The sequence below is a fragment of the Saccopteryx leptura genome, chromosome 2 (assembly GCF_036850995.1).
Source record: "Saccopteryx leptura isolate mSacLep1 chromosome 2, mSacLep1_pri_phased_curated, whole genome shotgun sequence".
Classification (NCBI taxonomy): Eukaryota; Metazoa; Chordata; class Mammalia; order Chiroptera; family Emballonuridae; genus Saccopteryx; species Saccopteryx leptura.
Window position 1 is genome coordinate 14,468,365 of NC_089504.1, and position 20,157 is coordinate 14,488,521.

The window sequence follows — 20,157 nt, forward strand, 5'->3', positions numbered from 1 at the left end:
TTGGAGAGGCCCCAGAAGAATATATTTTAGTTTTTTTCTTTAAAGATGTGAAATATTTATGAATGCAATAATTATTAAAGTTGGGTCAATAAGAGGTCATGACTGTACTCTGTTTTTTGTGATTATTTGAAATTTTCCAAAGTAGAAATAAAAATAGGCCCTGGCCGGTTGGCTCAGCGGTAGAGCGTTGGCCTGGCGTGCGGGGAACCCGGGTTCGATTCCCGGCCAGGGCACATAGGAGAAGCGCCCATTTGCTTCTCCACCCACCCCCCCTTCCTCTCTGTCTCTCTCTTCCCCTCCCGCAGTCAAGGTTCCATTGGAGCAAAGATGGCCCGGGCACTGGGGATGGCTCCTTGGCCTCTGCCCCAGGCGCTAGAGTGGCTCTGGTCATGGCAGAGCGATGCCCCGGAGGGGCAGAGCATTGCCCCCTGGTGGGCAGAGCATCACCCTTGGTGGGCGTGCCGGGTGGATCCCTGTCGGGCGCATGCGGGAGTCTGTCTGACTGTCTCTCCCTGTTTCCAGCTTCAGAAAAATAAAAAAAAAAAAAAAAAAAAAAAAAAAAAATCCAATGAACACCCAACACATACATCTCACACTAAAAATAAAAAAAACACGTATATTTTTATATTTGCTTCAGAAGTTGAACTGATAGCAGTAAAAATTTAATTCTAGGTTTTTAGATTTCCTTAAATTTTGAGGAAAAAATATTTAAAGCACTGGAGAGAGAATTTGGGTAAGCTTAGTCTTATTTGTCACTAACCTCCTTGTATGACTTTCTGGAAGCTTTCCCCAAACCACAGCAACTCTGCCCTTAATTCTGGTGAGGTGTAACAGCTGCCACCTCAGTCAGAAGCGGCCCCTGACCCACAGATTTGGAAACTGAGTATTGATCCAGGTACTTGTTCATTCAGACATCTGTCCTCTTTGAAAGAGTTTAATTATCTGGAAAATCCTGTCTACCTGCTTCTCCTACAGTTTGTTGGTCACATTTTTGTGACAATAGCTATAAAAATATTTAGCCAAAGAAAACCCCTAGCAATGTAAAATGACTGCATTTTTAACAGCATCCTTTCTGAGACAGGGATTGTAAAAAAGTTTTACTGCAACCTATGCTAGTTAAATTCCTGGATAGATACTTAAGTGGAAAAAGAAGGAACCAATCTGATAACTTTAGCTCAGTCTGGTGACAAGTTTGCTTCTAGGAGAAAAGCAGGGTTACTTTCACCCATGAGTGTACACTGCCTTGTCTGTTTACTATTGACACTGCCTCCATCTCTTTGCACCACAAAGGATATACTTTCTAATAATTTTAAAACAATAGGCTCATACGGGAACAGTGGCTCTGATACTGTTCCACACATAATTTCTTTTTTCTAATCATTCAAATTGCTTACTACATGTTAGAGCAGGTTGTCAAGTTGCTTACTAAAGACGTCAATACCTTTGAGTGTCCCATGTAAGAATGTATTCAGAACCAACAAGTCCCTACCTGCAGCTGTTTAAGTTTCGAGCGGAGCTCACTATTTTCTTGGTCCTTTTCTTCTGAGAACTGGGCTTTTCTGAGGGCGTTCTTGAAGGCTTGCTTTTCCTTCTCAAGTTCTGCTTGAAGGGCTAATTGTTCTAACTATTCCCACAGGAAGCAATGATATGAAAACACAAAATAGCAATAATTTATGATCTAAAAAGGCATAAAGAAATTTACATGCACATGCAGTCCCTTGCTAGCTATGGTTTTACAACAATCAATTTTATGCTGTACTCCCAAATTTAAAGATCCAAGATAATTTTTTTTCACATGCCTCCTAAAACTATTAATACTTAAAAGTATCGAAATCATCTCAGTCCAGACACACCAAATCAGAATTTCCTGGGTGGGCCCTAAGACCTCCCTTCAAAAGCTCTGTGAGTGATCTACAATGTACACAAACCATCACCATACACATGATACAACACTTTGAGCACATTAAGCAGAGTCCTAAACCCAGATTTTCAGCAGGCAGATGGGGAAAAGCAAGGTGGACCTCCTGGAGGAAGATGCAGCTCATCTGGTTAATAGCTAAATAAAACTGTATTTTTAATCTGATAAAGAATATATTATAACTGGCCTCTGTCTGCCTCTCCACCCACCTTCATCTCTCCTTTATTTCTCACCCTCTTTCCCTACTCCTCTCCTTGCTCCTGGGACACTGGAGGCATACTTACAGCACTTCTATGTACTATGCTCTTTCGCCTTGCCTCTATGCCTAGAACACTCACCCTTTTACCACTTCCCAGTTCACCTTGCTCCTTATGCACAGCCAAATCCTACTCATCCTTCAAGTCTTAGTTAGAGGGATCATTTCTGTAGGGTAGTCCTTCCCGAACACCTTTCCCCAGCCACAGAACCCTACCCCTTTCTTTCTCCCACACCTGTTTCACCTGCCGGACTGTCAGTTTCACAAGGACAGTGACCATATTTGCGCTATTTTCTGCAACATTCCCAGCATGTGGTCCTCATTGGCCAACCGTTAAGTATTAGCTGGATGATTAACAATTTCTCTAATTTACAAGTATAATTTAAATGAGTGGATAGGAGGTAGCAAAATAAAATTTAACATCAACTTAAGAGGTCTCTTAAAGCTGTTTGAAAAAGACTAGAATTTATTAAATACCAACTACTAAGTGCTTTCATGCCCATTATCTCCCTTACCCTCATCATTACCCATTTTACTGACAAGGAGGCATTTGTCAGAGACTTGGAGCCATGAAGGAAGTGATTTATACTTGTTCACACAGGGGTAGTATTTGAACTCGGAATGTCTGACTCGAAAAATGTGCTTTTCTCATCACTCTCTATATATTATATTAAAAAGTGCTTAATTTTACATTACATTAAAGGAAGACTGATATGTTACGGCCACAGGCTACTTGGTTTCTAGATGGCTTTTTGATCTTACTTACCTGGCTGAGCCTTGTTAGTTTATCCAAGTCTTCCTTGAGCTGGTTGGCTTCAGCATCACGTATTTTTAGCTGAGCCTCTAGTTCAGCCTCATAGGCACTAAGATCTCCCTGGGTCTGCTGCAGGGATGCATTCACCTCATGCTGCTCCTGGAGGGCACTTTCTAGCTCTGCAAGCTCCTGGAAGGATTCAGAGTGTGTTTAACTACAAAACTCTCACTGTGCCGCTTAAGCATCTGCAAACCATTATAAGTAACTTGAGCACAGTATACCAAATACTGGCCAGTCTGGCACAGAAAGTGTTCATTAGACATATGAAGCCACAGACTGTGCATATCCCAGCTGGAAAGCAAAATGCTGACTAAACGTAATTAGAAAAATCAATAAGCTACTAATATGGTTTCCAAAGTATAATACTTTAAATGTGCCTACACAGATAAGAAAAAAAGAGGAGAATAAAACTTAAAACCTATTTTCTATCAGACACTGGAATAAATGTCTTCATATTATTTTATTGCATCTTTATAATTAATATGCAAGACAGATTATTCCCATTTCAAAGATGAAGAACCAGAGAATGAATATCTAAGTAAATGGCATGGAGGTGTGTAGCTAAAAGAGAATACAGTTAGAATATGAATTGAGATCTTTGACTCTAAAGCCCACACTCTATTAAACCACAGTATGTTCACTTATCAGAAGAACAAAATGGGACAGGCACTAATATTAAGGAAGTTAGAATAACTTATATGAGTGCTAAGAAGAATATAAACACACACTGATTAGCAAACTGCAGTTCTGAGACATTTTAGCCCATCTGTATTTTATAATTAAATACTATAGCTTGCACCTATTTATTTGGGATCTTAAAGAATTAGATCAAATTATTCTGGATTAAAGAGGGAGATAGTATGATGAGAACTTCTACAGAAGAGTTTCTCAATGTGTGGTCCAAAAAGCATCAGGTATCTGAATTATTTGGGTTGTTTCTTCAAAATGTGACTCCATATATAATCAACAGAGGATTAGTATCCATGATATATAACGAATTCCTATAAATCGTTAAGAAAAAGACAAACAACCCAGTAGAAAAAAGGTAAAAAAATATGAATAGAGAATTCATTGAAGAAGAACACTGAATGGCAAATAAACAAACGAAAGGTGTTCAACCTCTCCAGTAACTAGGGGCAAATGCAGTTTAAAAAAGATACTATTTCATAGAGCACAGAAGAACAAGTTAAACACATCATGAAGAAACAATCAGACAAATCCATAATGTAGAACACTCTATAGGACTACTGCCTGGACTCTACATACATACACACAAGCTATAAAAGACACTCTTGGCACCACTGGGAAAATTTATATATGGTTCAGACATTAGATGACATTATGGAATTGTTAACTTTCCTAGGTGCAATAATGGTATCATAGTGATATAGGGGGAAAAAGTCCTTGTTTTTAAGAGATGTATACTTAAAGGATGATGTCATGATATCTGCAACTTTTTATATATATATCTATAGATATATCAATATATAGATATATATATATAATTGCTAACTTCCTAGGCAGTAAGTTTATAGGCCTTTTTTTTTTGTATAAATATTTTTCCAAAGTGAGAAGGGGGGGGTGGCAGACTCCCGCATGTGCCCAACCAGGATCCACCAGGCATGCCCACCAGGGGGCGATGCTCTGCCCATGTGGGCCACTGCTCCACTGCAACTGGAGTAATTCTAGCACCTGAGGCAGAGGTCATGGAGCCATCCTCAACGCCCGGGCCAACTTTGCTCCAATGGAGCCTTGGCTGCGGGGGCGGGGGGGGGGGCAGGTAGAGAGAAAGGAGAGGGGGAAGGGTGGAGAAGCAGATGGGCGCTTCTCCCGTGTGCCCTGGCTGGGAACCAAATCCAGGACTTCCACACGCTGGGCCAACACTCTACCGCTGAGTCAACCCCCCAGGGCCGGTATCTGCAACTTTTAAATGACATAGCCAAAACAAAAAAACAAAGAAACAACCAAACACAGCAAAATATATGTTGTAGAATCTAAGAGAACCATAGATGTTTAGTAAACAATTATTTCAACTTTCCTATAAGTAGAAAAATTTTCATATAAAAAGATCCCATTTCAAATTCAGCAGATTGGCAAACACCAAGTTTGACAAAATATTAAATTTCCTGAATTTGGTCACTATTCTGTGTTTATGTTAGAAAATGTCTTTGTTCTTGGGAAACACACCCTGAAATATTTAGAAACTATAGAGTAAGATGTCTGTAACTCATTCTCAAACGGTTAGGGAAAAATTTATATAAAATCATGTAAACTTATACATGAGAGACAAAGCAAATGTGTCAAAATATTAATTGGTAACTCTGAATGAAAGGTATAGTGAGTTATTCTTGGAACTCTTTTGAGAGTTGTAAATTATTTCAAAATAAAAGCTTAAAAAATAAAAGTTGGACAACACTAAGGTATTGGCAAGGATGTGGTGTAATGGTAGCCCTCATGTTACTGGTGGAAGTAAAAATTGATAGAATCACTACGGACAACAATTCAACAATCTGACAATATCTTGTGAAGCTGAGGCGGCAGATAGTCTCTGACCCACAGTTCCACCATAAACATAGTTCTCATACTCAAGATCTGCACAAGAATGTTGCTCTCAACATTGTTTGTAATAGCAAAAGAATGGAAACCAACTAGATGTCCCCCAAGAGGAGAATAAATAAGCAATAAATTTGTGATATGGACATATAATGGGATGTTACATACATCAATAAAAATAAAGTAGAGCTACATGATTCATTATCACATAATTATCAAAAGTAAATACAAGAGAAGAAAGGATGCAGCCAAAGAATATGTACACTATCATACCTTTTAAATAAATCTTAAAATTATGCAAACAATACTACATATTGCTTCAAATGGATATACATATAAAATAAAAAAGAAAGATGCAGGGAAATAACCGTAATCAGGATTTTGCTAACTATGAAGGGAGTACGAAACAGAGGGTTTCCACTATATCTGTAACATTTTATTCCTTAAGTTAGGTTGTAAGTACTTGGTATTAATACTAATTTTGATATTTTTATAGGCCTGAGAAATTTCATAATACTAACATATATGTATTCAAATTTCCAGAGCCAGCCCTATTGAGGATGAGGTGAGGAACCTGGGTTCTCATGCATGATCAAGTTTGCCAAACTAAAACAGAGCAAGTGAAAGCTCCAAATAAGTGGCAACAAATCAGGTACAAAAGAGTACGATACTGTGTCTGTCTTATCTGAAAATAATGTTAAAATGATGAAGCACTAACAACAATAAGAAGAAAACTTGTACTTAATTTTGGGACATATACCATTACTAACTTGTTTAGCTTCCTCAATTCGCGTCATCTACTTCTGAGGCGAGGGAAAACAGGCAAGAAAAAAACAAATCATACCTTCCTCATATTTTCTGCATCTATGGCAACTATTTCCAGCTGGTCCCTCTCATGCTCAACCTCAGCCAGTCTCTGCAGCAATGTCTCTTTCTCGTCCTGTAACTTTCTGCACTCATTCTGGGCCTGAGTTGCCTGGCCTTTGACAGTCCCTAGGTATTCTTGCAATCCATTGATGACGCCTTCCAAATCCTTCTTCAGGGCTTCATTTGCTGCTATCTGGCCTAAGACAAAAAAGAGGGAAGGTAATAATGTATATAAATAAATGTTTTCAAGATATATAACTAATATTGCATGCAATCTCCTCAGTTGTTGTTACCAGCTAAGAATGAAAATCTAAGCTTTCAATTATTTCCTACTATCTTATTTTTTCTTTTTCAAAATATAACGATAGTTTTCCCACTATTAACCAAAGTACAGAACCATTAAGCAGATATACAATAAAAACAGTATACTCACTGGACAGTGCTTATAAAACTGAGTTTTTGCTGCTAGATGCACAAAACAAAGCCACTCAACAAACCAGACTAACTCCAGACTGGGAACATGAAATCTGAAGACAAAAAGGAAGAAGAAGAAAAAACTCCAACCCTATATTAGGTACCTATTATGTGCCAGGCATTTTATGAACACTACCTCATTTAATCTTCCAAACAACTAAGACTGACACAGAAACAACTTGTTCCAGGTCACATGGCTGATAACGACGAAATGGCCAGGGATCTTACATCAAGTAAAGGCGCTCACCATTATAGCCTTTTATCCTCCCCTTTCACTACTGTGACAATGTCACAATTAAAATCTGCATTGTGATAGTGGATCCTAAGATTCTTTCCACACTCTGCTTATAACTAACTACACTGCATGCCTGAATGGCAATGGGCTTTTTGCCCCTGAAGGATTTTCTGCCTTAGGAGAAGACAATCACATGTCAGAGTTTATCAAGAGCATGGAACTGACTTCTTGCCTACTGACTGTAATGACCTATTCAGTAGGACATCAACACAACCCAATTAAAGTTTTTATTTTTATTATACACTTTTGAGTACTGTGCCAATATTCCCCTATCAAATACTAGTACTAACAGCTGAAGCATATTTAGCTAATATCTGGATTAATGCCTATCTGGATACCATTTGTTGTTATTGATACTCAAACTAATTTACCTTTAAATCAACTTAAATTCTCACCTTCAGTAAGCTGTTGTTCAAGGTCCTTAATCTCCTCAGTTTCATTAGCAATTCTAGACAGTATCTCGTCCAAACGACTTTCAAGTTGTTTGTACTGCTTGTTCATAATGTCAAGCTGTTGTTCTTTACCCCTTTTCTGAGCCTTCATATGACACTGAATTGAAAAAAACAAACTCTTTTAAAAATAATCCTTAAGGAAGATAGTTAAATAAAATGTAACAATTTGCATCTATTTTACGTCAGGCCCTGTGTTGTTTTCACATAAGTATTTTCACTTAAACACCAGGATGACTTGATGTGGGAACGATCTCCATTTCACAGATGAGCAAAAGGAGGAGAAAAGAGGTGAAGTGATTTTTCCAAGGGCACAGCCAGTAAGCAATGTAGCCAAGGTCAGATTTCTTTGAACTGCATTAAAATGTCTCCAGGAATGCACTAGCCAGGAGGGAGGGACCCAACCACTGTCCTGGCTGGGTACAGGGCCTGGCATGGCAGCCTCCAGAGTCTTTTACAGAAACAAAGAGAGGGAACCACATGATCGATGTAGCCATCAGGTGACCCCACATCTGCCTCCTGCCTCCCTTAGTCCCCCCCAAAAAATTTCTGAAAAGAGGTTACTTATGGTTTTCATTCCTTCTTTTTTTAAAATGTTTATTTTAATTTAAATTTTTATTTATTGATTTACAGCAAGAGAGAAGGAAAAGAGAGAGACAGAGAGAGAGAGAGAGAGAGAGAGAGAGAGAGAAGGAGAGAGGGGAATACAGTACTGATCTGTTCCTGTATGTGCTCTGACCAGTGATCGAATTGGCAACCTCTACGATTCGGGTGATGCTCTAACCAATAGAGCTATCTGGCCAGGGCCCTTCTTTATGGTTTTCTTCGAATCCTAATACTTTTTGAGCTTGAAGATTCCTGCTTTAGAAGACAACTTACAGGGGATCCTTGGGTTACGACAGTCTTAACACAAGATGTTTTGAGTTTACGATGCTCACTCCTGTAAAAACTTTAAAAAATTGAGATGTGTTTTGGCTTATATAGTTAGCTTCGTATTTCCAGACTGGCCTGGAACAATTCTTTAAGAGGCAGAGAGGCCTGCAACAGACCCTGTACCCTCTGCATCAGCTGCTTCTCGAGATGAAACACCTGTAGTCCAGGTAGAATCCTCTCCAGCGTCTCCTGCTTCTCCTTAGGCAATCCTGATCACCTGACCCAGTGTCTCCAGAACCTTCTGCAGGTTCTCCTGCCTCCAGCTTCCTCCTCCCTAGAGGTCCCTCACTCCCACCTTGCAATGCCCCCTCCAGTGTGCAAGCCAGCCACAGGATAAAGGAATTTTTTAAATTCATTTTTTGTCACTACAGTACAATGTACAGTACAGTATATTTACATCCTTTTCCTTTTCCTGTGGTTTAGTTGTGTTTTTGTGTTCTGATTATGATTTTATAATTGTGTTAGGATAGGATTTTACAACTGTGACTTAGGCTAGGATATGTTTCAACTTACGTCCAAATATGCTTCAAATTCAGGTTACGTCACTGTCTTAGGAATGGAACTGTGTAGTCCATAGGTTCCCAACTTTATAGAGAAAGACATAACCTGCTTCCCTTTATGGGCCCATAATGTCCACAAGCCAAAGAGTGCCAGCACCACCAGAAGCTGGAAGAGAAGGGAAAGGACCCTTCCCTAATCTTCAGAGGGAGTGAGGCCCAGCCCATGCCTTGATCTTGGACTTTCAGCCTCCTGAACTAAGACTAGATCTCTGTTGTTCTAAGTCACCTTACCTATGGTGCTTACAGCAGCCCTAGGAAACTCACGGCAGAGATGGCCCTATCCCAGAATCCTCCTTTTCAGTGTTTGTTTTTTTGTACTTTTCTGAAGCTGGAAACGGGGATAGACAGTCAGACTCCCGCATGCGCCCGACCGGGATCCACCCGGCACGCCCACCAGGGGGCGATGCTCTGCCCCTCCGGGGCATCGCTCTGTTGCGACCAGAGCCACTCTAGCGCCTGGGGCAGAGGCCAAGGAGCCATCCCCAGCGCCCGGGCCATCTTTGCTCCAATGGAGCCTTGGCTGTGGGAGGGGAAGAGAGAGATAGAGAGGAAGGAGAGGGGGAGGGGTGGAGAAGCAGATGGGCGCTTCTCCTGTGTGCCCTGGCCGGGAATAGAACCCGGGACTTCTGCACGCCAGGCCGACGCTCTACCACTGAGCCAACCGGCCAGGGCCTATACATTTTCTTTTTAAATGTCTCTTTAAAAAGATTTCCAAAAAGTTAATTGATTACATATAAAACAGAAAAGACAAATTCCAAAAGTTAACAAGGATTATATCTGGGTGGAAGAATTATAAGAGACTTTTTTCTTTTGAGGTTTTTAATATCAAAAATAATGTATAATAAAGTGATGCCTTTATTAATAAAAATATTACATGTACTTTAAGAAAGTTTTCTTAGGGGATAAGAGACATGAAATGAAAACTTACTTGAAATTTTATTTTATTTTCAATTCCTTATACAACAAACATTTTGATTTTAGGCTCTACAACTGGGAGCTCAGAGGGACCTCAAAGACCACTTAGCCCAGTGATTCTCAAGATGGAGGGCCCTATGGAGGCACACTCCTCTTCTATGACATATGCTCCTGGGAGCCTTCACACACCCATAAACCCTCGCACATCCAGAAAAGCACTGCTTTAGGGAGCTGCTGGTAACTGAAAACACTGGACTGTGTTTCTCAGGTGTGGTGGGGGGATAAACTGACAACCAGGGAGTAGTCTACCCTTTCCTTTTATACTTGAGAAAACTGAGTCTCAGATTCATCAAATGACTTGTCTGGGTCATTTGGAGACTGTTCATACAGACAAAATAATTCCCCAGAGATTCTCTGCCCTCTTGCTCACACCCTCAGGGCTCTCATACTCCCTCCCTATCTCCCCGATCAGAGGTACAGAACAATAAATCAAAAGTAATCAGGAGAAAGAACTATAAACAATAAACTACAAGACCCAACTGATTATATAAAAGAACAGTTTTTCAATTTTATAAGTCTGCTGTCTCCAAAGACAAGAAACGAATGGCAGCTTGATGGGTTTTAAATTTACTACTGGCAAAACTTGATGAGATTTTCAAAACTCTTCTTCTCCCAACATTACCAAAATATTCATCCCAAATCTTTCTGAAAAGATAACTGCAGGTAACAGCTTACAGTCTAAGTAAATTTAAAATTTTTATTGCTCAATAAAGAATTTAAGAAAGAAAACAAAAAAACTCCTGTATTCATAACTCTATGAATATATCTTTAAAATTCACCATTAAAATTTTTACTAAAATCTCTTCACATGCAGGACTAAAAATCGGATCAATATGCCCATGGTCCGCTAAACACATGGGAGCAAAAGTATATAGATTTCTGGATTTTCAGTAGTGTAGAGCTCACAAAAGTTATTGTAAAAACAGGAACTTACATCTCTGACTCCTCCTCCTTTTAAGCCCTTTGTCGACAGAGAAAACGATCCTACCTTAACTCAGAATTTGTTCTGTTAAAACTGAGCCGTTGAGAGCAAGCAGATAGTGGGCGGAACACTTTCTAATGTCTTCAAATTTATGTGCACTTCCCTCTCTGACAGCCACATTTTTGTTAAGTGCCTGCAATCCTCTGAGACATCCCAGCTCTTCAAACCACATTCCCGGCGGAGAGTGGCAGCCAGCTAGTCCAATCACAAGCAGTCTCTGTGGCTCCCCCCACAACACAGGAAGCTCAAGAGGGCCAATCATGCGCACCCTTTGCAAAAGACTAGTACAGGCTAAATCCCCACAGACAGCAGTTACCGTTCGCATCCACAGGGAATTGCCTTATAGGGAAGAGCGATGTAAATCCTTCTTTTATTATTTGCTCCTGTGATATATGTGCTTCTAACTATGACCGTTTTCTATAACTAAAATGATTTGATTTTTAAATAATATCTTTTCATTTTGAAACCTAGTTTAATGCTTATCTTTGCTAAAAACTACTCCAGCTCAGCTCTAAGCTAATTTTAAAAATAATTAATCTCTTTAGACCTTTAATTCCTTTGAGGGGAGAGGGTCATGGTAGCAGCATATAAGCATGGGCTCTACCTCTTCCTAAAAGGGTGAATTTAGGAAACAATTTAATCTTTCTAAACCATATTCTCATCTACAAAATGAAAAATATGTCATCAATCTCATAGGGACACTGTGATCAAGTTCCTCACCAGTAGTGCAAAAACCCAGCTCTATGCAGGACATTGTTGACAATCTATTTGCCTTCCATCATATCTCAGTCATATATTATCTTCTGTCTCTCAGGCTTTTTACTTTTAAATTTTATTTGCTATTCAGAAAGATACCTTATCTAATTAGATAACAAAAGTTAAACAAAAATCTATCTACATCTGTGAAAAAATATACAGGGATCCCACTCTTGATCCTTTCCCTTTTGCTAAAATGTTTGTATTTGTAGCCTAAAATAGGGTGCCTAACACTCGCCAATAAGGCAACTCTGTGACAATTAGAAAAAGATGCTCCCTCTGGTGAACAAAGTAAAGAGATATCTTCCAGTGCTCAGACTAAGGCTGTAACCTTAAGAACTAACCTTTAATAGTTAAAAACAATACCAAAAAGGAACCTTAAATCTGGTTTGTATGTTTCATTGACACTAACACAGATTGATTTTGGCTCCCATAAAAACAGAAGCCATTCCTACTTCTCATTTAACTCCCTCCAATATGTAATTCTTTACATAAATACAGTGAGCACTAGGCTTCCTGTTAGGAATATCACAGTTGTTGGTTGACAGTGAACATACAATGTAGGTTCTGACTGGGTAGCTCTTGTAAGCAGGTTCCTTCCCACCTTCCTTGATGCAAGCATTCATAAACAGAGAGCTAGCCCCTGGGGATACAGTTCCGGTCCTCAGGGGCCTCACACGGGGTGGTAGACTTCTGAATAAATAAATGCAATAAAGTAAAATATTATTAACCATATTTTGCGCATTATTTAAAATCTCTAATTTTTTTTTGTGCTCTGGCCAGATAGCTTGGTTAGAGCATCATCCAGAAGTGCAGAGATTGCCGGTTTGACCCCTGGCGAGGGCACATACAGGAACAGGAACAGGCCAATATATTTGCCTCTCTCTCTTTCTCCCCCCTTTCCTCTCTCTCTAAAAATCAATAAAATAAACATAGAAAAAACTCTAATTTTTCATTTACTAAAAATTATAATAATCAAAATTACTTTTGGTTCTAATTTTAATACTAAGACTCAGGGTTTTGTTAGAAAGGACCTTACGTCTATGATGAAAAGGGCACCCTTTCGTCAAAATTAGCTGGGCTGTAAAAGACGTATGATATTTTACTAACATGTTTAAAGGAATACTTAAGAACTTGTCAATATTTAAAGCAATTCTAGTAAATTGTTCTTACCATGTTAAATTCTATAATTTCTCTTGATCTTAAAATTCTTTAAAAATTACTTTATTATTCAAAATATACCATTAAAATATGCAGAATATTTTTACTTCAATTGTACAAATATTGGCTAAAATACAAGCCATTAGTAAGACTTCTCAGGGTAGAGACAGAAGGAGACAAGAACCTAACTCCATCATCCAGCTACCTGACCACCTCTGGCCACATTTTAGGAAGACATACTCTAGTCTGGAGAAATGTTTCCTTGTTAAGGAGAAAACAAAACAATATAAAACAACAAACAGCTTTAGTGAAATAATTGCATAAAAGTTAAAGGAGTAGAAAAGAGATTTTAAACCTATTTCTGCTCTCCTATCTCACCACAAACTTCTCAAGAAAGAAGAAAACAAGGCAAAGAGAGAGAAGGTGTAAGTGGTTTAGAGAGCACCTTGAAACAAGTTTCTCTTGATTTGAAATATAATGAAATACAACCACTTTAAAATATATATATATATACCATGCAACCCTCATTCTACTTAAAGCTACCTTATTCAAACTCTAGGTTGTTGTTTTTTTAAACAGACATATACTACAGACATATTATTTTATAAGGTCTACCGGAAAGTTCTGTCCGTTTTTGGAATAAAACAAAATACAAATTTTTCTTACCGTCAATAAACTTTATTAAATAATATAATTGCCATTATTATTAACGATTTCTTGCCAGCGTGAGGGCAATTTGTATATCCCATTTTTGAAAAATGTTTTATCTTTTGATGCGAAAAATTGAACCAGTGCTTGTTTGATATCTTCTTCATTTTTGAATTTTTTTGCCCTTCAAAAAATTTTGTAAGGACAAAAACAAGTGATAGTCGGAGGGTGCTAAGTCCAGGGAATATGGTGGATGCGACAGATATGCTTCTGTAGCATTTCTTCCTTGTTGAAATTCATAAAAATTACAGTGGCGTAAATGAACTTTATTAGTAGCCATGGGTACACTATCGCTTCACACGTAAGACTAACATGAATCAACTTTGTTTTAGTTAATTTGCTATGTCTGGAAATGCTGAGGTCGCCAGTTCGAAACCCTGGGCTTGCCTGGTCAAGGCACAATAGGGAGTTGATGCTTCCTGCTCCTCCCCCCCTTCTCTGTCTCTCTCTCCTCTCTCTCCCTCTCTGTCTCTCCTCTCTAAAAATGAATAAATAAAAAAATAAAAAATAAAAAAATTTGCTATGTCAGTATGTATACATTAAGTGATAAAAATAGAGGCACACATGCGCCAAATAAACGTGCTTACATGTCGAAACTTGTGATAGAAATGGACAGAACTTTCCGGTAGACCTTATATATATGTATGTGTACATATATGTATTGTATATATACATATATGTGTATATGAATTCTATGTATATATACAACACATATTCTATATATACACACACATATAAATACATATTACTCAAATTTGTGCATCAAACTATAATTTCAGAAAGGATTCTGTGCCTAAAAATGATGAGACATAGTACCTAGAAAAAATGATATTCTAGTCCCCATAGAACAAGCCAAAATCTCTTCATCTACTTACATGTTTTGGGTCTTTGGAATCCAAGCTATCTATGACTATTTGCAGGTCCTTGATCTCCTTCTGCTTTTCAGCAATTTCTTGCCTTTGCTTTTCCATCTGCATTTCTAGATCCAGAGCGTCTTGGCGTAATTTATTTAGAAGTTGTATCCTACCACTCAACTGCTTGAAAAGAAGGTCTTTCTCTGCTTCTGAAACCTAATCCCCCAAACCCCAACACACAATTAACAGAGGATAGCAACACTGATTTGCAAATTTAAAGAAAGTAACTTTTATAATTTAAAGGTATTCTGTAACCTATCAGTTTTTTAAATAACAGTACAATATCCAAGTTATCTAGGCATTTCATCCATATCGCACACTTTTATGCTTATATGTAGAATATCTTATAAAAGTTTATAAAAACTAATAATTTACTAGCAGGTAAAAATGAATTTTTCATTCTAGTATAAACAACTTATAAATTATTAATAACCATAATATTAATGGTAGCTGACTTTATAAATTACTTTACATTGTACTTACCCTTTTTCATTAGCATGTCAAGCAAATTAATAGCGCAATGTAAAATTTAATTTATATTTACTTATTTAAAATAACTACATCAATCTGGGGTGCTGAAGTCCTAGGTTCGAAACCCTAGGATTGCTGGCTTGAGCACAGGCTCACCAGCTTAAGCACAGGGTCGCTGGCTTGAGCCCAAAGTCACTGCCTTGAGCAAGGGGTCACTGGCTTGGCTAGAGCCCCCTGGTCAGGGCATGTATGAGAAGCAATCAATGAACAATTAAAGTGTCGCAACTACAAGTTGATGCTTCTCATCTCTCTCCCTTCCTGTCTCTCTCTCGCAAAAAAAATAAAACAAATAACTACTTTTTCCAAGCACATTTTGTAAGCTTATTTTAAAATTATGCACATTATTTACATCTATTAATCTAGCTACATAAAACTTTGGTAGTACTATTATGAAACATTCTTAGTTAATTATTAAAATCATTCTTGATAGCCCACTCTACGTCATCTCCCACTTTCAATCCATCTTGAAAACCTATCCATCAGTTCTACTGCCAAATTTTACCTAGAATCAGTCTGCTTTCTCTCCATGCTCACCATCACCTTCCTAGTCCACGCCATTATCACTCCCTGCTTGTACCAAATAGCCTCCTAACAGATGGACACATCTCCATTCTTTCCATCTCCCTAATTTTACTCTCTTGCAGTAGCGAGAGTGCTCTTATTAAAATACGAATAGGATCAGTCACTCTACTACCTAAAGTCCTTCAAAGGTTTCCCATTACATTCAGGGTAAAATTCAAACCCCTTAAAAGCATCTACAAAGCCTGACATGATCTTTAAACCTCGTCTTCCATTATACTCTCACTCACTCTGCAGAGGAATCTTTAGTTTGAAGATCTTTGTACACATTGTCACCTCTGCCTGTAACACCTTTCTCTAACTCTGCCCACTGGCTCCCTCTCACCCTTTCAGTCTTAGCCTAAATGTCATCTGCTCAGACAGGCCGTTGTGGGTCCCCACAATTTAAATTATATCCTTTTTATTGCCTCTCCTAATTTTCTATATATTCCACAATACTTAAGTTATTTAACTATAAATTTTTTACTTTTTTTTTCTTGTTTATGCCTATTTCCTGTCCATGAGCACGAGATACATAACTCTTTTGTTCATTACTCAGGGCCCAGTCGGCAAATGCCATATAGCAGTAAGCTTCTCATCAACTTGAATCAATTTCTAGTTACTATATGAAAATACAATATAGTACATCTTTAAAAAGAATTTATAACTTGGGCTTTACATTTTTGTTCTACATACTATGGTTTAAAAGAAGTTACCATCATAATTTTGAAATACTGATTTTTAAAAGTTGTAAATAACTAGAACCTTATACATACTTAAAAACTAAAATGTCAAATACTTCCTTTTTTGAATTTTCTCCCTATGCTATTACATCATGGGTTTAAAGCTGCTTACTTCTTCATGACACATTTTGTCATTTCTGAGTGTATCACTTGTCTTTTTGTACACCACATTTCATATCATTTAAATTTCTGCTGCTTGTTTGATAATATTCATGGTGCAGTAGATGTCTTCTTACCCTTAATCTATATCCCAGGATCTTGAAGGTAGGGAGTGCTTAGTTAAATTAGGAGATATATCAAGAAGCAACTTCCTTAGGTAAGTTAGGTGCTTTCTTAGTAAGAGCAAACTAAATACATCTTTTTACATAAATCTTAAGTAATTTATTTCTACAAACTTTATAAAATGCTAATAAGATCTCATCATGATTAGAAGGAAAATGTAATTGGAAATGCTAAAACTATATTTGACCTTGAAATTTGCTATCCCATAATTAAGCAGCACTGATCTAAAAAATTGTTTGGACAACAGCATGGCAACAGCCAGACAGAAAGGCGCCTGGGGGGAGGTGGAAGTGGGCAAAGGGAGGATAAATGGGGAAGGAAAGAGACGTGAGCATGGGTACGCACACCATGCAGCATGCAGATGTTTTATTGAGTGGTATACTTGAAACCTGTATGGTTTATTAACCAAAGTCATCCCATAAATTCAATTAAAAATAAATATAATAAAAAGTTTTACAGTTGTGAAGGGAGAAAATACATTTCATTTTTTGCATTTCTTCTTAGCATTGCTGCTTTGCTTTTACATACTTTTTTAATTTGTATAGCTTCTTCCAGTTGTTTAAATTCTTCAGTAGCTCTTAAAATTTGCTGTTCTGCCTTTTCTATTTCATCATGCAGTTCTGATAGTCGAGTTTGTGCTGCAAATTTAAAACCATGCACACAGACACACACAAGAAAAATCTTGAATTCTCAAATTTCTACCAGATTTTTTTCTTCGCAATAACCTCATCCCCCCAGTTAAATTCTAGATTACAGATTATAATAAATTATAGATCACAGGAATAAAAAACATAATTTCTTATGATGGTTTTCCTTTCTTTTAATCTCTCATTTCATGATATGCTATAGAACGGTAACTGATCTTTTAATTTATAAAATTATTAACATAGAAGGGGCTTTACTTGATAATCCCAACACTAAAGAACTCTGAGAGAATAAGAATTTTAGTGGTAAACATGCACTTACATGTCACTAAGTTACAATTAGGCTCAAGCTATTAAAAAAATCTGTTAGAGGTAAATGTTTTTATGAGACTCAGTATCAAGAAATTCACTAAGAAGTCTTTCTCAGCTAAAGGTGAATCTCAAATCAATTTTTTTGTACCTCAAATTTCCAATTTCTTTCTCTCCCTCCTTCCTTCCCTGCTTCCTATAAAATGATGACCTCCTTGATGCTAGACTGCACAAATTCCTGATTTACTTTTGCTTTACCCCTCTGGAGCCTGGCATATAGTATATATGTAGGCATGGACAAAGTCTCTTTTCTTCCCTCTCTCCAAATTAGCCTCTACCGGCCTTCCATGCTTTCCACTTAGCTACCAACCAAGGGAAGATGAGCTGCTAATCTGACTGGTGAAAGCCCCACAATGGGCCATGATTACTAGTGAGATGCATGAACTGAGGTCTGCTTTCCCTTCTCTCAGATCCATGCAGCTGAGTGGGTATGTTCAGTTTGCTACTAGAGGGTCTCTAAGTGCCCTCTTGGGCTGACCTCTTTGTGACTTGCCAGGAAGTGGTAAGACCCCTTGAATTCGATGTTTTGTGGGGTAAGGGGTGGAAGAGAAGGTTGAGGAGGTAGAGTGTGGGCGGGGGGGGGAAGAATCAAAGGCCAGCCACGGGCTCAAGCATGAGGACAGTGCACTGCTCCAGCTGACCCAAAGCACTGCTTTAGGTATTGGCTACATGCATAGTAATAACTGCTACAAATATTACTAATTGTGCCTTTGGATGTACAGCTCCAATGGTGAGAGGATCTGTTGACAGGAGCAGATTTAAGCATTTGTATATCCCCTGATATGCTGCCATCAAATTACTGTCAAAAACCCCATTTTCTATCATAAAAGAACTAAAAAATAACCTGCTCAGTGGATCACTACATTTGTTTTAGACTTTGCACATAAATAACAATTTAATAAATGCCTTCTGCATGTTAGTAAAAGAATTATAAAACAAATTTTGCCTACATATTCAATGTTTTTATATTTTTAAAGAATTTAAGGTCCTGGCTGGTTGGCTCGGCAGTAGAGCGTTGGCCCGGCATGTGGAAGTCCCGGGTTCAATTCCCGGCCAGGGCACACAGGAGAAGCGCCCATCTGCTTCTCCACCCTTCCCCATCTTCCTCTCTCTCTTCCCATCCCCCAGCCAAGGCTCCATTGAAGCAAGTTGGCCCGGGCACTGAGGATGGCTCCATGGCCTCTGCCTCAGCTGCTAGAATGGCTTTGGTTGCAATAGAGCAATGCCCTAGAATAGATGGGCAGAGCATCACCCCCTGATGGGCATGCCAGGTGGATCATGGTTGGGCACATGCAGGAGTCTGTCTGTTTGCCTCCCTACTTCTCACTTCGGAAAAATACAAAAAAAAAAAATACACACACACACAAAAAGAATTTAAAATAACTTTTTTAAACCTGCGCTTATTTTTCTTTCTTTGTCTTCCAGTTGCATGTCCAGTGGTATATGTGCTCTCAAGTTCTTCTGCTCATTTCTAGGTTGTTCCCCTTCATCTGGCTCCATCTTCTTGATCTCTATTGGCTGGGCTTTATCAATAATGTAGCTCTCTGTAGTAAACATATTTCTCTTGTATCTGGATTTGCCAATATAAGGGCTTTCATCTGGGGTTTTATCAATTTCAACATACTAAAAGCAAAATAAATGAATAGATTTATGGTTTATTAAGTAACTTATAAGCAGTCAAGTGACATTATTTATTTTATTAGTAAAGAACATATCACAGAACTGCCAAGACGTTAATCCTACAAGCCTAGAAGTTGAAAAATATATGTCATCCTTTGATTCTTTATATACCAAAAAGAACTAGAGCAAAAAATGGTCTCAAAGGATTTCTTCTATTCCTGAAGAGTGAGTCTGGACTGACTGATTAAAGAACTTTCTACAGTTCTGTGATTTTAAGCATTGCTTAATCTTTCAAATCAGAAATCTAGATATTTTATCTTGGTTTCTTGGCTGATATATAAGTAAAATCTCAGTTTAATAAATTTTAATAATTGCATTTTAACTAAATAATATGATATTGGTTGCAATCACTGGGTCTTAGAAGTTAAGTGGTTTCTCTTTGGTAGTAACGTTTATGGCATTTGTATAAATGGTTGACTAATATTGGACCCACTGATTACTGAACAAACAAGGTACAGAGGTGGCTATTCCATGGTTGCTGAAGCAGGCAGTGTACTTTTTCTGGAAGTTTAGATTGAAAGGAGATGGTTGACCATACTCTCAAGTGAGGTAACTGAGGGTCAGAAAGCTGCTTTGGGTTATGTATACAGCTGTAGGTAAAGATCCTTCTGGGCCTTTTATCTCTTTTGGATAATGCTCTAACTTACAGAGCCAAATAATTCTCAGATTCTGCCAAAATACATTTACTCTGCTGATGCTTACATAACAAGAAAGTGGAGTGGTTACTGATAAAAT

General features: G+C 38.1%; 1 protein-coding gene across 3 annotated transcripts in view; it reads right to left on the reverse strand.

Moving 5' to 3' along the window:
- The window catches only part of CNTRL (centriolin), a 98,199-nt gene that overhangs the window by 54,618 nt on the left and 23,424 nt on the right, over positions 1–20,157 (reverse strand). For 2 of the 3 annotated variants that reach the window (XM_066367276.1, XM_066367277.1), the window contains 7 exons: positions 19,137–19,365; positions 17,258–17,367; positions 14,577–14,771; positions 7,573–7,726; positions 6,386–6,606; positions 2,941–3,117; positions 1,490–1,624 (listed from right to left, as the gene is read on the reverse strand). In XM_066367276.1, the coding sequence (XP_066223373.1) occupies positions 1,490–1,624; positions 2,941–3,117; positions 6,386–6,606; positions 7,573–7,726; positions 14,577–14,771; positions 17,258–17,367; positions 19,137–19,365 (1,221 nt within the window). Of the gene's footprint in view, positions 1–1,489; positions 1,625–2,940; positions 3,118–6,385; positions 6,607–7,572; positions 7,727–11,082; positions 11,238–14,576; positions 14,772–17,257; positions 17,368–19,136; positions 19,366–20,157 lie in introns of those variants that run through there. The other variant, XM_066367278.1, reaches the window with a different exon arrangement.